At 40.0% G+C, this 13,948-nt stretch overlaps 1 protein-coding gene across 1 annotated transcript in view; it reads right to left on the bottom strand.

Annotated features, from left to right (window-relative positions):
• Positions 1–19: 19 nt before the first annotated feature.
• Positions 20–13,948, bottom strand: part of gsna (gelsolin a) — a 51,824-nt gene continuing 37,895 nt past the window's right edge. Inside the window, exons 3-17 of the mRNA XM_083564064.1 lie at positions 12,113–12,310; positions 11,718–11,872; positions 9,953–10,114; positions 9,600–9,749; positions 9,427–9,516; positions 9,202–9,334; positions 8,282–8,586; positions 8,033–8,166; positions 7,183–7,273; positions 4,606–4,776; positions 3,385–3,559; positions 3,021–3,142; positions 2,091–2,168; positions 1,928–1,988; positions 20–1,609 (exon numbers count right to left, since the gene is read on the bottom strand). Of these exons, the coding sequence (XP_083420190.1) occupies positions 1,440–1,609; positions 1,928–1,988; positions 2,091–2,168; positions 3,021–3,142; positions 3,385–3,559; positions 4,606–4,776; positions 7,183–7,273; positions 8,033–8,166; positions 8,282–8,586; positions 9,202–9,334; positions 9,427–9,516; positions 9,600–9,749; positions 9,953–10,114; positions 11,718–11,872; positions 12,113–12,305 (2,190 nt within the window). The 5' untranslated portion in view covers positions 12,306–12,310 and the 3' untranslated portion in view covers positions 20–1,439. The remainder of the gene's footprint in view (positions 1,610–1,927; positions 1,989–2,090; positions 2,169–3,020; positions 3,143–3,384; positions 3,560–4,605; positions 4,777–7,182; positions 7,274–8,032; positions 8,167–8,281; positions 8,587–9,201; positions 9,335–9,426; positions 9,517–9,599; positions 9,750–9,952; positions 10,115–11,717; positions 11,873–12,112; positions 12,311–13,948) is intronic.

Below are 13,948 nucleotides of genomic sequence, written 5' to 3'. Positions count from 1 at the left end.
TCACACGAAAAGGAAACGATGCACAGAGCTGTTTTTATTGTAACAAATGTAAGGCAGGGCATCTGTTTGGTGTCAGTACCAGGGTTTAGAAAAGCAGCAAAGACTGGAATTTGTGACTATGACACAGTGATGCATACTGGAAATGTTTTTCTCATGCTGTTCCAGGATTATACTATTTTAAATAAATGGTCAGGCCGGTCATTAATAAGCGGACACGCCAAGGAGACACAAAGCAAAGATACACAGAGACCACCAGAGGCCTGTTCTTTGTAGGAGGTTTGTTGTTTTGACATGATTATGTATGTATGACACAATTATAAATCGGAAGTGAAACATTTGCTGAAAGCTGGAGCTGCTACTACTTATGGAAATTGTTTAAAAAGATTGACATGGGGATATGTGACCAAAAGTAAGCCAATAGAATGGCATATTTTCATTAGCAGAAAATGAATATATATGGTTGTACAAAGAACAAGCTCCTGGTTATATACTGTGTGTGTGGTCTTGATCACTCCCAGAATATTATCTCTATAAGATCTTATGTTCTCATGATTTTCTGCCAAACTGTTCTATAGCGCCCTCTGGCAGCAGATAGGAATAATGCACGACATCAGCACAGATCCCTGTATTACTATAAATAGCTACTGTACATGGTGTGAGGGTAAAAAAAAAAAGGCATGGACATAAGGCTGATGTTTTGGATATTACTATTTTTGAGGCACTATATATTCAGATAAATGGCTTCATTTCAAATATTCACTCTGAATAAAGTGGCAAAAAAGTGCAAACTAAGGGAAGATACTATTGCTGTTAAACGCCCTTAAAAATCTGAAGAATTAAAAAATCTTAAAAATCATACATAAAAGCAAACTATATGCAATCCTACAGGAAAAAACAGGCTTTGTTCTTTTTCTTTTTTTAAAAACCTATATGTTCTGCATCCCTAGAGAATGTTTGTTGCTCTGCCAGGCAACAGCACGCTGAAAACGAAACTAACCTCAGTAAACAGCCATGATATTCCCTTGGTGATTCCTAATTTGAGATTGAACCTCCGTTATAGGAGCGACAATCTGCGATTTACAAACCCCTCGAATTGTCATCCGACGTGTTTTGGTCTTTACGGTGTGATCAAAAGGAGCACTGAAACAGCACTAGCGAATAAAAAGCTTTCAACGCCACATGATCTAGCCTAAAAACAACGTCATATTGCTGAAATACGGTTCGAAGTATAATTCCTACGTTTAAAATGCAGTAAAAAAAAAAAGTGCAACTGGAAAGAAAAGCTGACTGCAGACAAGATGTGACGAGTTGCCTTTTTACACTGATCCCCCAAATGCTCCAATGCAAAAAACAAAAAAAATGTGTTGATCAGTGGTAAGAGGGCAACTATGACTGCTACCATACTAAGGCAGTGGGGTGGAAAAGACAGAGGTGATGGATTAAATCTCAAGCTCAGCCATGGCACGGTCCAGAGGGTCACTGCTCCAGTAATCGTGGTCCCAGCCCAGGAACCAGCCGGTAAACGTGGGTGGCTCGAAGCCTTGCTTGATCTTCACGATAGGAGTACGGCGGTCCCGGTTGGCCGGGTCTGTCTCGATGTAGCGGGCAGCTAAAAGAGGTAAAGCGATTTAGTCATGTGTGATGCATTTATTTCTCCCTCACTAGCCTCTTTTGACTCCTCCCATAAATGTTTACTTAACATACTTTTCTTATCTATATAATAATACACAGAAAATTCAAGTTACTATATACCTTTAGTAGTAGTTGCATTATAGGTGCTAAATAATGACCTGTTCATAGTTACAAACAGCTATTATTTACTTGGAATACAAAAAAAACCAAACACGTATATATAACGAGGTACTTTCCGCACATCTGAGTCTGTTATATTGTGTCGCACACGAGTGAGAAATTTAATGAGCCTCACCTGATGCTATTGCCTCAGTCTTTTCCTCCTCATGTGCCTCATTACCGATCCATACAAACACCTGCAAAACAAACACAGTCAGTAACCTCAGGAGGATTTACATGAGTGCATGATTCACTAAAGCTTAAGGCAAATGGTACAAAATCACGAAATGTAATGTTACCTGGTCCCAGGTATCCAGAAGCATGACATCATCTGTGGCCAGGTCTTCCTGAGTCATCTCCCCAGGTACCTCCTCAATCTACACAGGCAGGTGGTTCAACGGCCAATTATTTCACAAAATAACAAATACGATTCAAATTCGCTTCACTGAAACACTCAGAACTAACAGCCGACTCCAAAGTTAGAAAATCAACTTTTTAAAAAAGAAAAAAATCGATTCCCAGAACGGTCAGTGTCGTCTAAATACAAGATGTTGATTTGATGACGACACAATATATAGTAAAAATTAGACCAACAAATAGTAATACCAACAAATACCAATACAAATACCAACATATAGTAAAAATTAGACCAACAAACCATCGGTTTTGCCAATTTATCAGCAGCGATAGTTAATTGCTGTTGATCTGCTATTGGCAAAAATCCATAATGATAGTTTTTCCAGGTAGGTCCGCTGTCAGAACAAGAGCAGCCCCTAGAGCCGAATCACTGACATCACATGCTGTTTGTTTTGACACGAGAGCATTATACATTATATTTATAGTTAGAATTTATTTTTATATATAATTATATTAATTACTATAATGGATATATTCATATTAATTTCATTTAGCACATTTTCATGATTCATTACTTTTGTTTTTATAATAAATTCTGTACTATTTTACATGGAGTGTTTTGTTTGTTTTGTATCCAGTATCCATGTTGCACAATCAATCAGCGAGTATGATCCAAATACTTGTTTATAATTTTTTAAGCAATAATGAATTAAAAAAGAGCTTTACTACTTGTGGCTTGCAATAAGGCAATAGGGTGTTATTACCATAGACCATAGACCTACCTAATCAATAATGCAATTCATGGCCAACAATTTACATTTTTTAAATTTTATCAATCAGCAGCCATAATAAAATATTGTGAAAACACTCACGATGAAGCGTCCAGTTTTGTTGGAGCAGGCGAACAGTCTGGGTGGGTGAGTGTCCATTTTATCCTTCAGCCTGGTGGATGTGCGGTAATCCATCTGTCCTCCCAGAGCCGCCCAGAAGTCGCCTACACACCAAAGAACAACATGAATCCTTATAAGCATAGAACATTATAGGTAATGTAATAATGTAGATAAATACCTTTTTATATCTATAAAAAAAAAAAAAAAGAATCATTTACACAGTGGTGTACTGAAGTGCATTTATAGTCCATTTATAGTTGCATTCAATGTTGTGGTATATCATTATATCAGCTATGAGCAAATGTGTTGTAACCAAGAAACTACTGTTAATAAGCTCTGCTCTTACCACTCTCTCCACCTTCTGCGATCTCAGAAGCAGCGACCCCGAGGAGGCCACCCAGCTGCTGGGCGCCTTGTTTCTCAGGGTCACTGGCACCAACACCGACCCACATGAAGCTGCCCGATGGAGTCACCAGGAGGAAGACATCGTTGGAGTTTAGATTTGAGGAGACAGCATCAACCTGGAGAAGGGCATTTTAATAAATGCAAACACACTTTGCAAGACCCCAGAATCTCTTTAGCATGTTGTTTCACTCTCAACAAGTCTCACTTGTTCCTGGATCTATTTAAGGGAAGCTTTAGACTCACTCACATGCTCAGTATTGATGAGAAGATCGGATCATTTCAGTGACAGGATTTTTTGAATCTCATTTAGTTTATTTACTTCATTTTGTTTCTTTGACGTTTTGTCACGTGATTTCCATACTTTTTGTAATAATAATGTGAAGATCTCGACCCCAAAAAAACCCCAAAAAAACTATCGCATTGTGTAGCATATATGGAAGTCACATGACAAAAGCACAAATGACTCAGACCAGGGGACTCATGAGATGAACTACTCGATTCTATTTAATGTAATAAATTGCTTAGCGTCTATGAGAGCCAAGTGACAACGAATCACTCTTTGAGACAACTCGTTCTTCTGAGTCACATTAAAGACTCGTTCGAAATGAAGGAATTGACCGTCACTTAATGCTTTTGTGAGGTAAAGACTGAACTGGTATAGGTTATTTTTATACTCTAGAACTTTCTCTGCACCAGTTTGGACTCGCCTTGTCAACCTAGTCTTCATCTTTTCAGAAAGGAGCAAAAAATCCTTTCCACCTAAGTCTTTTCCTTTCTCGTTCCCCTCAGACACCTGGGTTTGATTCCAAGCAGCCAGAAAAAAAAACTTAGGCTTAAAGCCCCATCCTACACTCTTTCCTGCCTCCTAATTTACAGCAGCTTGGTATAGGCAATATCTTAAACCTGAAAAAAAAACCCTGAATTAATCTTCATTAAAATAAATAAATAAATCTAAAAAAAATTCAGCTATGACTGACATGAATTAAGAAGCTCCAACGTTACAACTTTCAATATAGTTCACTGTAGTCCACAGTTAAACATGGATTCCCTGCTATGATTCTTTTAGCAGAAACATAAAAGCGACCACTTGATTTAGACTGTTGTTAGACAGCATCGTTCGTACTGTCACACTCATCGAAGGACGTTAACGTTACACACTGACCTCTACAGCCCGGGTGCATCCGGTCGAGTTGGAGCGCACTTGGAACAGCCGAGTCTGTGCAGGTGGAGTCTGACCTCCATCTCTGGATGTACCTCCCTGATACACCACCATGGGCTTTCCACCAAACAGGCTCATGAGATGCGCCGGCTCCTTACCCTGAACCACACGCACCTGAAAAGCACACATGCACGGTGAAATTCCACTCGAATGAAGCATATAACCAGAAGTTCAATGACTATGATTATTTCAGCGATCATATTTCAGCATAGTCAGCTGGTGTGGAAGAGCAGAGGGTTTTATTAATGTCTATTATTTGTTACAATGATATAATGTTAAACTATTTAATATCTGTGAGATACAAATGTACTCATGATACCCAAACATGAAAAACAACAACAAACAAAAGCAGAGGTATATATATTTTTAAAACTCTAAATATAGCCATTATAGTACGGAAGTCCTAAGAGGCCGTTAAATTCAATTTCTTTATAATTTTCTCGTGATCGCGAACTCGTTCACTCACGGGGTATAATTGTATCGTTGGCGTCTAAAATCTTTATTAAAGTTATTAATTTCCAGCATCAAATTTGGACTTTATCTCTGCATTGAGAAGGTGAGAGAGAGAGAGAGAGAGAGAGAGAGAGAGAGAGAGAGAGAGAGAGAGAGAGAGAGAGAGAGAGAGAGGAGACCTTATGTGTCTGACGATGATGCTGCCACAAGAACATGCTCCAAATACACCCCAAAAAAAGTGCTGATCACGAGGAAATAATTAAATCATGCTTAATCATGTTTTCTCATGATTAAGTCATAATCATGAGAAAACAAGGAAGAAAAATTATTATAATGCATGGCACCTTAGGACTAATGACAGCCACGATTTTTAACCAGCTGTGAAATAACAGCTCATCCGCTTTTACTGCTATCCACCAGGGGGCATCAGTGAGCCAATCAGCTCGAGTGTTCTGTAAAGCCAAGCAGCTTTTTTTCTGGCTGGCAGAGTGACTGTGAAGCTGTTTAACAACTGGAAAAAGCATTGCTTCATCAAGTTTCGGACAAACAGGGCTCTATTACGTCCTCTTCACCGAACACTAGACCCAACTGTCTTTCCTTCGTCTCCACTCCTCCCTGAATTACACACTTGTTTACTCTTCAGCCTGATTCCAGCCATATTTGGACACAAATGCCATATTTAGTTCCCCAAATGTTCCTCCTGAGGTTTGTGCTGCTGAGGCTGGTATTAGCGTTATCTGGGGGTCCTGCATTTGACATCGCATTCCTGTGCATTCCTGACTGGATTTTTCTTTTCAGTATTTGACACAACAAACAATACATTCAGCTATGTGTTTTGTTGGACAGTGAATAACAAATGCCATCAGGATTTGTGTGACACAAAACATCACAAAAGGTGTGTACACAAACACGATGCATGGAAACATACAAAGACACGTGAAGAGATGATCGATGCTGAGAGGAAATATGTGAAATGTGAAAGATAAGCAGGAAAACAGAGATGCCATCATCGTAAGCAAGAGAAATCTAGCAGGGGGGGGATTAAGGGGGAAAATTTACCACAAAAAAACTGAATAGAAGTTGGCAGACAAAGCGTCTCTATGCTAATAAACGAAGGCTGAACTGATGCTTCTGAAATGACACACCAGAAATGTTTGGATTTGAAAGCAACCAGCTGAAAGTATTAAATTACTTTATACAATCGGTTTTTTTTTCATAGTAAAAAAGTCCATTTCTGCAGTCTAGTCCTTGTCCAAATTAAAATAAGCTGTACGGTTCCCTACGCTGTCGCTTTCTCTCACAGTTTGTCTAGTGACTGATATCTCCGGATTCCAAATACATTAAGTTTCATGGTTACCTCATTATAACCATTAAAACGAGTTCTTAAGGAGGCTTTAATCACCAGCACCTGTGACCTACGATATCGGCAGCAGAAATCGGGCATTTTAGCCGAATATGGAGCTGAAACGTTTGAGTTTATTTGAAATCTTTATGAGTATCAAATCATGAACACACTACTGGGAATCGACTCGTGACCAAAGTGTGTCGTTATACCCCTAGAATGCAGTGGTAACTGTTTTTTTAGTTGTAAACCAATCAAATCGTCTCACACTCTTTTCTGCTCGCTCTTAAAGCCAAGGTTCACAAATTCACACTGGTCAAAAATAAAGTCATGAAGTAAATGTAACTCCTATCAAAAACACTTTTTACACTGAACTGCATTTTTTATGCCGTAACCTGTAAATGTTGGCACCCCTGTAAAAAACTGAATAATAAATAGCCTGGTTTATTTTTATCAGTCAAGTTGCGGTCTAGTGTCTTCTCATAGACCTCAGATGATGATCTATGAGATAAGCATTCTCAAAATCGTGCAGCATCCTTATCTATTTTTTTTTTTAAAGAAAGGCATGCTGGTCTGAGACAGGGCTACCTGAGTAGTGATAGGAGCACCAGCTACCTAAAAACACACAAACAGCAAATAAAAAAAAGGACAGGAAAGAAGGATGGATGAAGATGAAGGTGACAAACCACATAAAAAAATGAATGAAATTGAGGTAAATGACTTACCTGCACAGGTCCTCCTCCAAGCTCGTCATCTAACTGCATAGCCAAGATGGCGGATGCTCCAATTTCATCCTGTGAGGAGTCTGCTCCTTGCCTGCGGGAAAAGATCGAACTCCATAAACAAGCGATCAGCAAAATGCTCATTCTGCTGATGAAGCAAGCTGCCACACAACATTGTTAAGCACCTCGGTGTTGTGACAGATGCTGCTAACCGCTTAGCTCTATTTTTATCTGATGGAAATGAAAACAATATTTGGTCCTTTAAAACCCTAAAATTAGCTTTCAGAGCTGTAGAAATCGGCCATTTTAGCCAAACTTGGAGCTCTATTTCTTGCAACTCAATGAGTCAATTGTATTTCTGTTGATTTTACCACACTTCAAAAAAATGTCCAAAAGTCTGCTTTGATTTTTGCTTATTAATTAACAGCTTTTTTTCCCCAGACTAATAACCCACAATCTCACACGTTTTCTGCTGTTACTTAAAACCAAGGTTTGCTAGTTTATAGGTCAAAGACAAAGTTGTAAATCTTGAAGTAAATTTAATCCCTAACAGAAACAAATACGCCTTTGTTAAGCTCCTCAGATTTGATGACAGGAAGTGCTAGCTGCATGGCTATATTTATACAAGCGGCGTTCAAGTCAAACCGGGAATTTGAATGTTACAGGTATAAGAATGAATGCTAGCATGGCGTTACTAAGTGGCGAACGAGTTCTGATAAGTGGCGCATATATCGCGGTCCATTCCAGGGACCGTAATCTTTCCAGGCTTTAGTTAAACGGTGGGAAGAAGTGTATAACTCTAGCAAGGAAGATGTTAAAAAAATAAACGTTCATGACTTTGTCTCAGTCTTACCAAATGTAGATGATGTGTCCCTGTCTGCCGCCGTGCCTGTAGCTGTATAGGATGATGTAACTGTCACCGCCATAGAACTGGCCATAAGTGGACGGGTCGACGGGAACCTTGTCAGAACCTTCAATACGCCAGATCTTTAAAGGAAGAACATCAGATGCTCTCTCGTTACTTGTTACTAACATTAAATCGGCAAGAACGAATATCTGGTGTCGTTAGTGATCAGAACATATGCAGGTGCCGAGCTCTCACTTGTTTCTCTCCGCTGCCGTCATCAATCATGCCATGTTGCGCCGCCATTGAAGGCGACTCGTGCAGCGTAGCGGCATCGAATGGCACCTTTTCGATCTTGGCGATGTGGTTGGAAACGTACGCCACGCCCATGCCGTCTGTCTGGTTCACGTCGCGCCAGTTCTTAAAGAACTGCTTGAAAAGTGGTGTCTCGCCCATCTCGGGGAGGATCTGGACCTGAGTGTGCTTCTCGTAGCCCATCTTCTTAATGAAGCCATCTGCTGCTTTCATGGCTGCCTTGCGCTCATCCACATTGGCGTCCTTTCCTGTTCGGAAAAGGACGGCTGGATGTTAAGAACTTCTAGCATGTAAAATTCTTCGCATGGGATTTCGAATGCATTATGGATTGATGCTCAAATATATAAAAAGTATTTATTATTAATTATTATATTTATAGGTGTTGAAATCTTGAAAGTCGTTTTTGGCGATAATGAAGGTTTATAAAAATGCACTTATTCTAATCGTGTATTGTTTCTAAAGTAACATCTTTTACTAAAAGGGGCTTTAAAAAAAAAACGGCTTGTGTCTGTCCCATCACAACACCGTCTTTGATTAGTTTCCTATACCAACATGCCGGACCATATCATACCCCTAACAGAACTTCAGTAGTTTAATATCCGATTAGAACAGCATCAAGTATGAGCTCACACAACACTCCCAACCTTTTAACCATGACGTTCGGTATGCAAATGATCCAAAAATGTGGCATGCAAAGGCATTAAGTCACTGAGCCTGCATGCTAATGTTAGTGGTCAACAAAATATGAGCCTTTATGTTGTACTTTGACATGTTTAACTCCCAGCTGGCTAGCTTTTGGAGTGAAGGAAGGACATGAGGGTGTTTACAGGTACTGGATACTAAAGCTGTTGTCATGGACTCACCTTTCCAGATGAAGATTTTGCCATCAGAGCCATAGTCCAGGATAAAGCAGTCTGTGGACTCCAGAGCACTCTGGGTAAAAGGGTTCTCATCAGCGACTAAGGCCATAGACATGCTGCCGCTCGCATCGGAAACCTGCGGGATTGTTAGAAGACACGTACATCAGACCCTGAGTTAAATAAACATCTGTATGTGTGTGTGTGTGTGTTTTCAAATAGTCACAGCACCTTGTACAGTTTTGCCAGTTTCCTGTTGGACGCATCTGCCTTGAGGTCATCATCGGCTCCTTCAGGCAGGTCTGGTTTTTCTCCTAGAACCTGTCAAGAGAGAGGGAACGTATTTTTACAGTGTCCTGTTGACTAAATCTGACATAAGTGTGTTTTCCAGTTCGAATCTTCACCTCAAGTATCTTTTCCCGTTCTACACCTTCATCACACACGTACACACGCGCTCTCCCGCTACGTTCGTTGTCACGGATCGCCTTGGCAAGCTGAGTGGCCTTCAGCTTCTCAAATCGATTGCTCTTGGAGCCACACCACTGGTAGATCTCCTGTAATACACAGAAATAAAAGGCGAGCGGGAATTCAATTGAATGGTACTTCTCTATCTGACTCCTTCCAGAACCGAAAAATAAACATCTACTCAGAGACAACGTCAACATATCAACTGTTCCAAGTATGTTTATGTAAAGCCTGTAGAAACGTTACTATAGAAACGTTAGAATGAGCAGATTTTGGTCCCTCAGATACTCACGTTGCCGAGGTCCAGGATGAAGCAGTCGCCTTTGTTGAAGCTGTCCCAACTGACCGGCACCTCTGTTGCCCTCACGACACGACGACCTTTAACCTGGAGCACGCGCTGCACCACCACCTCGTTGGTGACGACGTGCTTAAACCCTGATGCCACTCCTCCTTTCTGAGACGAGAAGAAAAAGGATTAAAGCCAAAAAGCTGATAAAGACTGATATTCTGAAAGCCAAATTGCTCTCATAACTGCAAAAGTATTGGGACACCAGACTTTTCTAGTCATAGGTGGTCCTTCACCAGACTTTTGGAGGCACACGATTGTATAGGACGTCAGTAACCAGCTTAATGAAGATATGGTTTACATTGTTTGCAGTGGAAGATCTTGACTGGCCTGCTATAGAGTGCTGACCTCAACCCCACTGAACACCTGTGGAACTCCGACTGCACTCCAGGCCTCCTCACCTCACCTACATCAGCACCTGACATTACTAACAACTTTGTGGCTGAATGAGCACAAATTTTCACAAGCCCACTCAGAAATCTAGTGGAACATCTTCCCAGAAGAGTGGAGGTATGCTCAAAAAGCACAATCTTATAGTCAGGTGTCCACAAACCTATGTCTATATAACGTATATATATAAAACTTCAAATTAATTTAATAAAGAGAAAACTAAGTACACTGACCAGACATAACCTAATGGCCACAGATCAGCATAATATTATGACCACCTGCTTAATATTTTGTTGGTCCCCTTTTGCTGCTAAAACAGTCGTGACCCGTCGAACATTAACAGCATGAACTTCAACAATGTGAGCTACAAGGAGCTCGTTTGTTGGATCGGGCCAGACTTCGCTCCCCACGTGCATCAATGAGCCTCTTTGCCGGTTGACCACTGTTCCTTTCTTGGAGCACTTTTGATACTGACCAGTGCAGACTGAGCTGCAGTTTTGGAGATTCTCCGACCCAATCGTTTGTTTGTTTGTTTGTTTATTAAGCTTTAACATCATGTTAGCTACAAGGTTATAAACATGACAAAAACTTATGAAATATTATAAAATATCCCTCAACATGTTTCTGAGTAAAATCGTTTCTTGCAGTGTCGTAAAAGTTCAACAAGATGTGTTTAAAAGGGAACTTGACATGAGAGACATAAGGGAGGAGCTTCACCCATCAGTAGAAACCTATGAGTCAACCTCGAGCGGCACAGAGTGTAGACAACTTGGTCATGCAAATATAAGAAACATTTCTTTTAGTCCTAGGGCTTATTTCATACAATTAGCTCTGACCCCGTCGTCTAGCCAGCACAATATGGCTCTTGTCAAACTCTCTCAAAGCTTGTAGATTTTTCCTGCTTTCAGGACAAAATGTTCTGCCACATAAATAAGAGATAATCAGTGTTATTGACTTCACCAGTCATAATGGTATAATGTTATGCCTGGTCAGTGTATATTTACTTAGTTTGTTGGATGCGATTCCAATTTCCATTTGCCTTAGACGTTACGCCTGGGTGCCTGTGTTCATTTGCATGCAGCTTTTTCCCAGATCGTCTGATAAACTGGCCACACCCACTAACTTTTCTACAAAGCCTGTATTATTGACCTCTTGGATTTCATTCAGCAAGTTTATAAATTTGAACTAGCTGGAGTAATTCATTCAGTGTTAAGTACTGAATACTGTCAGAAAAACTATTTTATTATGATTAATTACAAGTACAGCGTAACTGTGACCTTTCGATATTAAAACAATTATGTTTCATGTGCATGTCACTTACCATGTACTGCAGCCCTTTCTTAAAGTAGCCCAAGAACGTTTTGGATTCATGTCCTTGGACCTCACGGTATTGTATGGGTTTTCCACCCAGGTGATCATCCATTTGCACAGTAAATATGGCAGCTGATCCACTTTCATCCTGCGTGCAGAAGTCACCTAGAAATAACAATGACTACTTTGTAAAGATCAACTGAATTGCTGTGTAATATGTAAACCAATGAAGTAAAAATTAAGCATGATAAAGTCTGATTTAAAGACATGGCTCCAATAATATGATCATCTGCTAGTTTATTAGCAATTTCTTCCTATTTTCCGTTTTACTAAAGCTTACCATGGCTAACATGCTAAATGTTTTGTAGCAAATCATACCACAGCTCATATGAACACCAGTCTTACCGAGCCAAAAGTGGAGGTCGTACTGCAGGTTACCAGAGCGCTGTTTGATGGTGTTGAGGACCACATAGGCGTCGCCAGTGTAAAACCCTCCATACAGGTTCTCTGGTACAGCAACAAGGTCAAAATTCTCAACCCTCCACACTTGCAGTCCAGGCTGCTGGCCTGCCTTCTCAAACTCAGCATGGTACACCATAGCGCCTGGAAAAATCATGAGCATAGAACTTACAGATGAGAACATTTACCAATTTTACCAATCCAAAATAGAGCATCATGCAAAAACACACATTCACATCTAATGCTAACTGTGTTTCATTGGCTATGTAGTTGTACCTTGCACAATGACAATAAAGTTGAATCTAATCTAGAGGTAAATTGTTATTGCAACCCACATACAAGCATGTTTATTAAATAAAAGCCAAAAGAAAACCTGCACAAGACATGAAGAAAACTCCACACATTGTAACCTGAGTTAAGGAGCAAATTACAACAGAAAAAGCTACCCATGCTGCCTCAGTGATTCGCCATTCTGGAAAATATTCAACTAAACCAAATTTGCAAGAATGAGAAATTGTTCATGGAAAGATGCAGTATAGATTTGAATTCAACTTCATTAGACAGAATAGACAGAAGTACGTATGTCAATTTCTGTTCAGCAATCCAGAAGTGATAGTAGTGAGGAAAAACTATCTTCAGGTATTACTTTTTACTTAGTCCTCAGGACACTGCCAACCCAATAAAATCACTATCCTGGTGCAAAAGCTAAAGTTTCCCTTTTATACATGTTTTAATTTATAGTTGCCAACTCTTAACACAAACCCCCAGTCTTTGAATAAAAACGTTTTAGCTTATGCCTTATGTTAAACTCACTCCTTCATTAGTTTTTGTTTGGTAGCCTCAACATATTTGCTTTATGAATCATTAGGTCCACTGTACATCACCGCACATCACAAGATTTACAAAACTGGAAGTATCTAAAAAACCCAGGGACTGGACGTTTTTTTTCCCCCAGTGCTAAAGGACATTTTAGACCAAGCCCACATGAAGAGGAAGAGCTGTGACTCAGGCTAGCACGATGGAAACAGCAGCTGCTGCCTGCAAAAACATTTGTTCCAGCTGCCTTTTCTATCGCCTACATATACTTACAAACACATAATACAAGCATACCCACTGAGCATTAACATAGTTCTGCATTTAGTTTGGCACAACCCTGCAGGAAGGCCCTTGGAATGGGGGCTTGTGTTGACAGAGGCACTTGTGGTGGGTGTTTGAGGATGTTTGAAATTGTTCAGGTCCACCCCAGGCCGAAAGATTTAAGACAGGCTGAAAATGGTTAACATTCTGAATGTTTTAAATCCTCACAAAACTTTATGAATACCGTGAAACATTTGGTGTATTGTTGTAATACGTCATATTGGTGCTGAGAACGGTCCACAACCCAAATATGGCCAATCACTGAGGAGAAATAGTGGTAATATCGGCAGACAAATTTGCGTAGATCAGTAGACAACAGACCAACAAGTCAAAGGTCAGACCAAATATGAATACAATTCACCCAACATAAAAGCCAGTTTACTGAAAAGGAATAAACGATGGAGAAGAATGGCAGCAGTGGGTATTTTTAACTTTAACCCCTTGCCTTCTGGTGGAAAAAATTGGTTGTGACTGGAAAAGAAAAAAAGTCTTGGTCACGCCAACCTCTGGTTGTTGCTTGGCACTGTGCTGAAAATTTTTTTGATCTAGCTAGCTAATGTAATCCCTACATTATCTCTATTTAATTCTCTCTCTGTCTGTTAGGACGTTCATGTTAGAAATAAGGACACCTCTGCATCAGTAAGA

The sequence above is a fragment of the Silurus aristotelis genome, assembly GCF_946808225.1.
Source record: "Silurus aristotelis genome assembly, chromosome: 16".
Lineage (NCBI taxonomy): Eukaryota > Metazoa > Chordata > Actinopteri > Siluriformes > Siluridae > Silurus > Silurus aristotelis.
The sequence above is the reverse complement of the archived record's forward strand: the minus strand, read 5'-3'. Positions and strand labels throughout refer to the sequence as shown.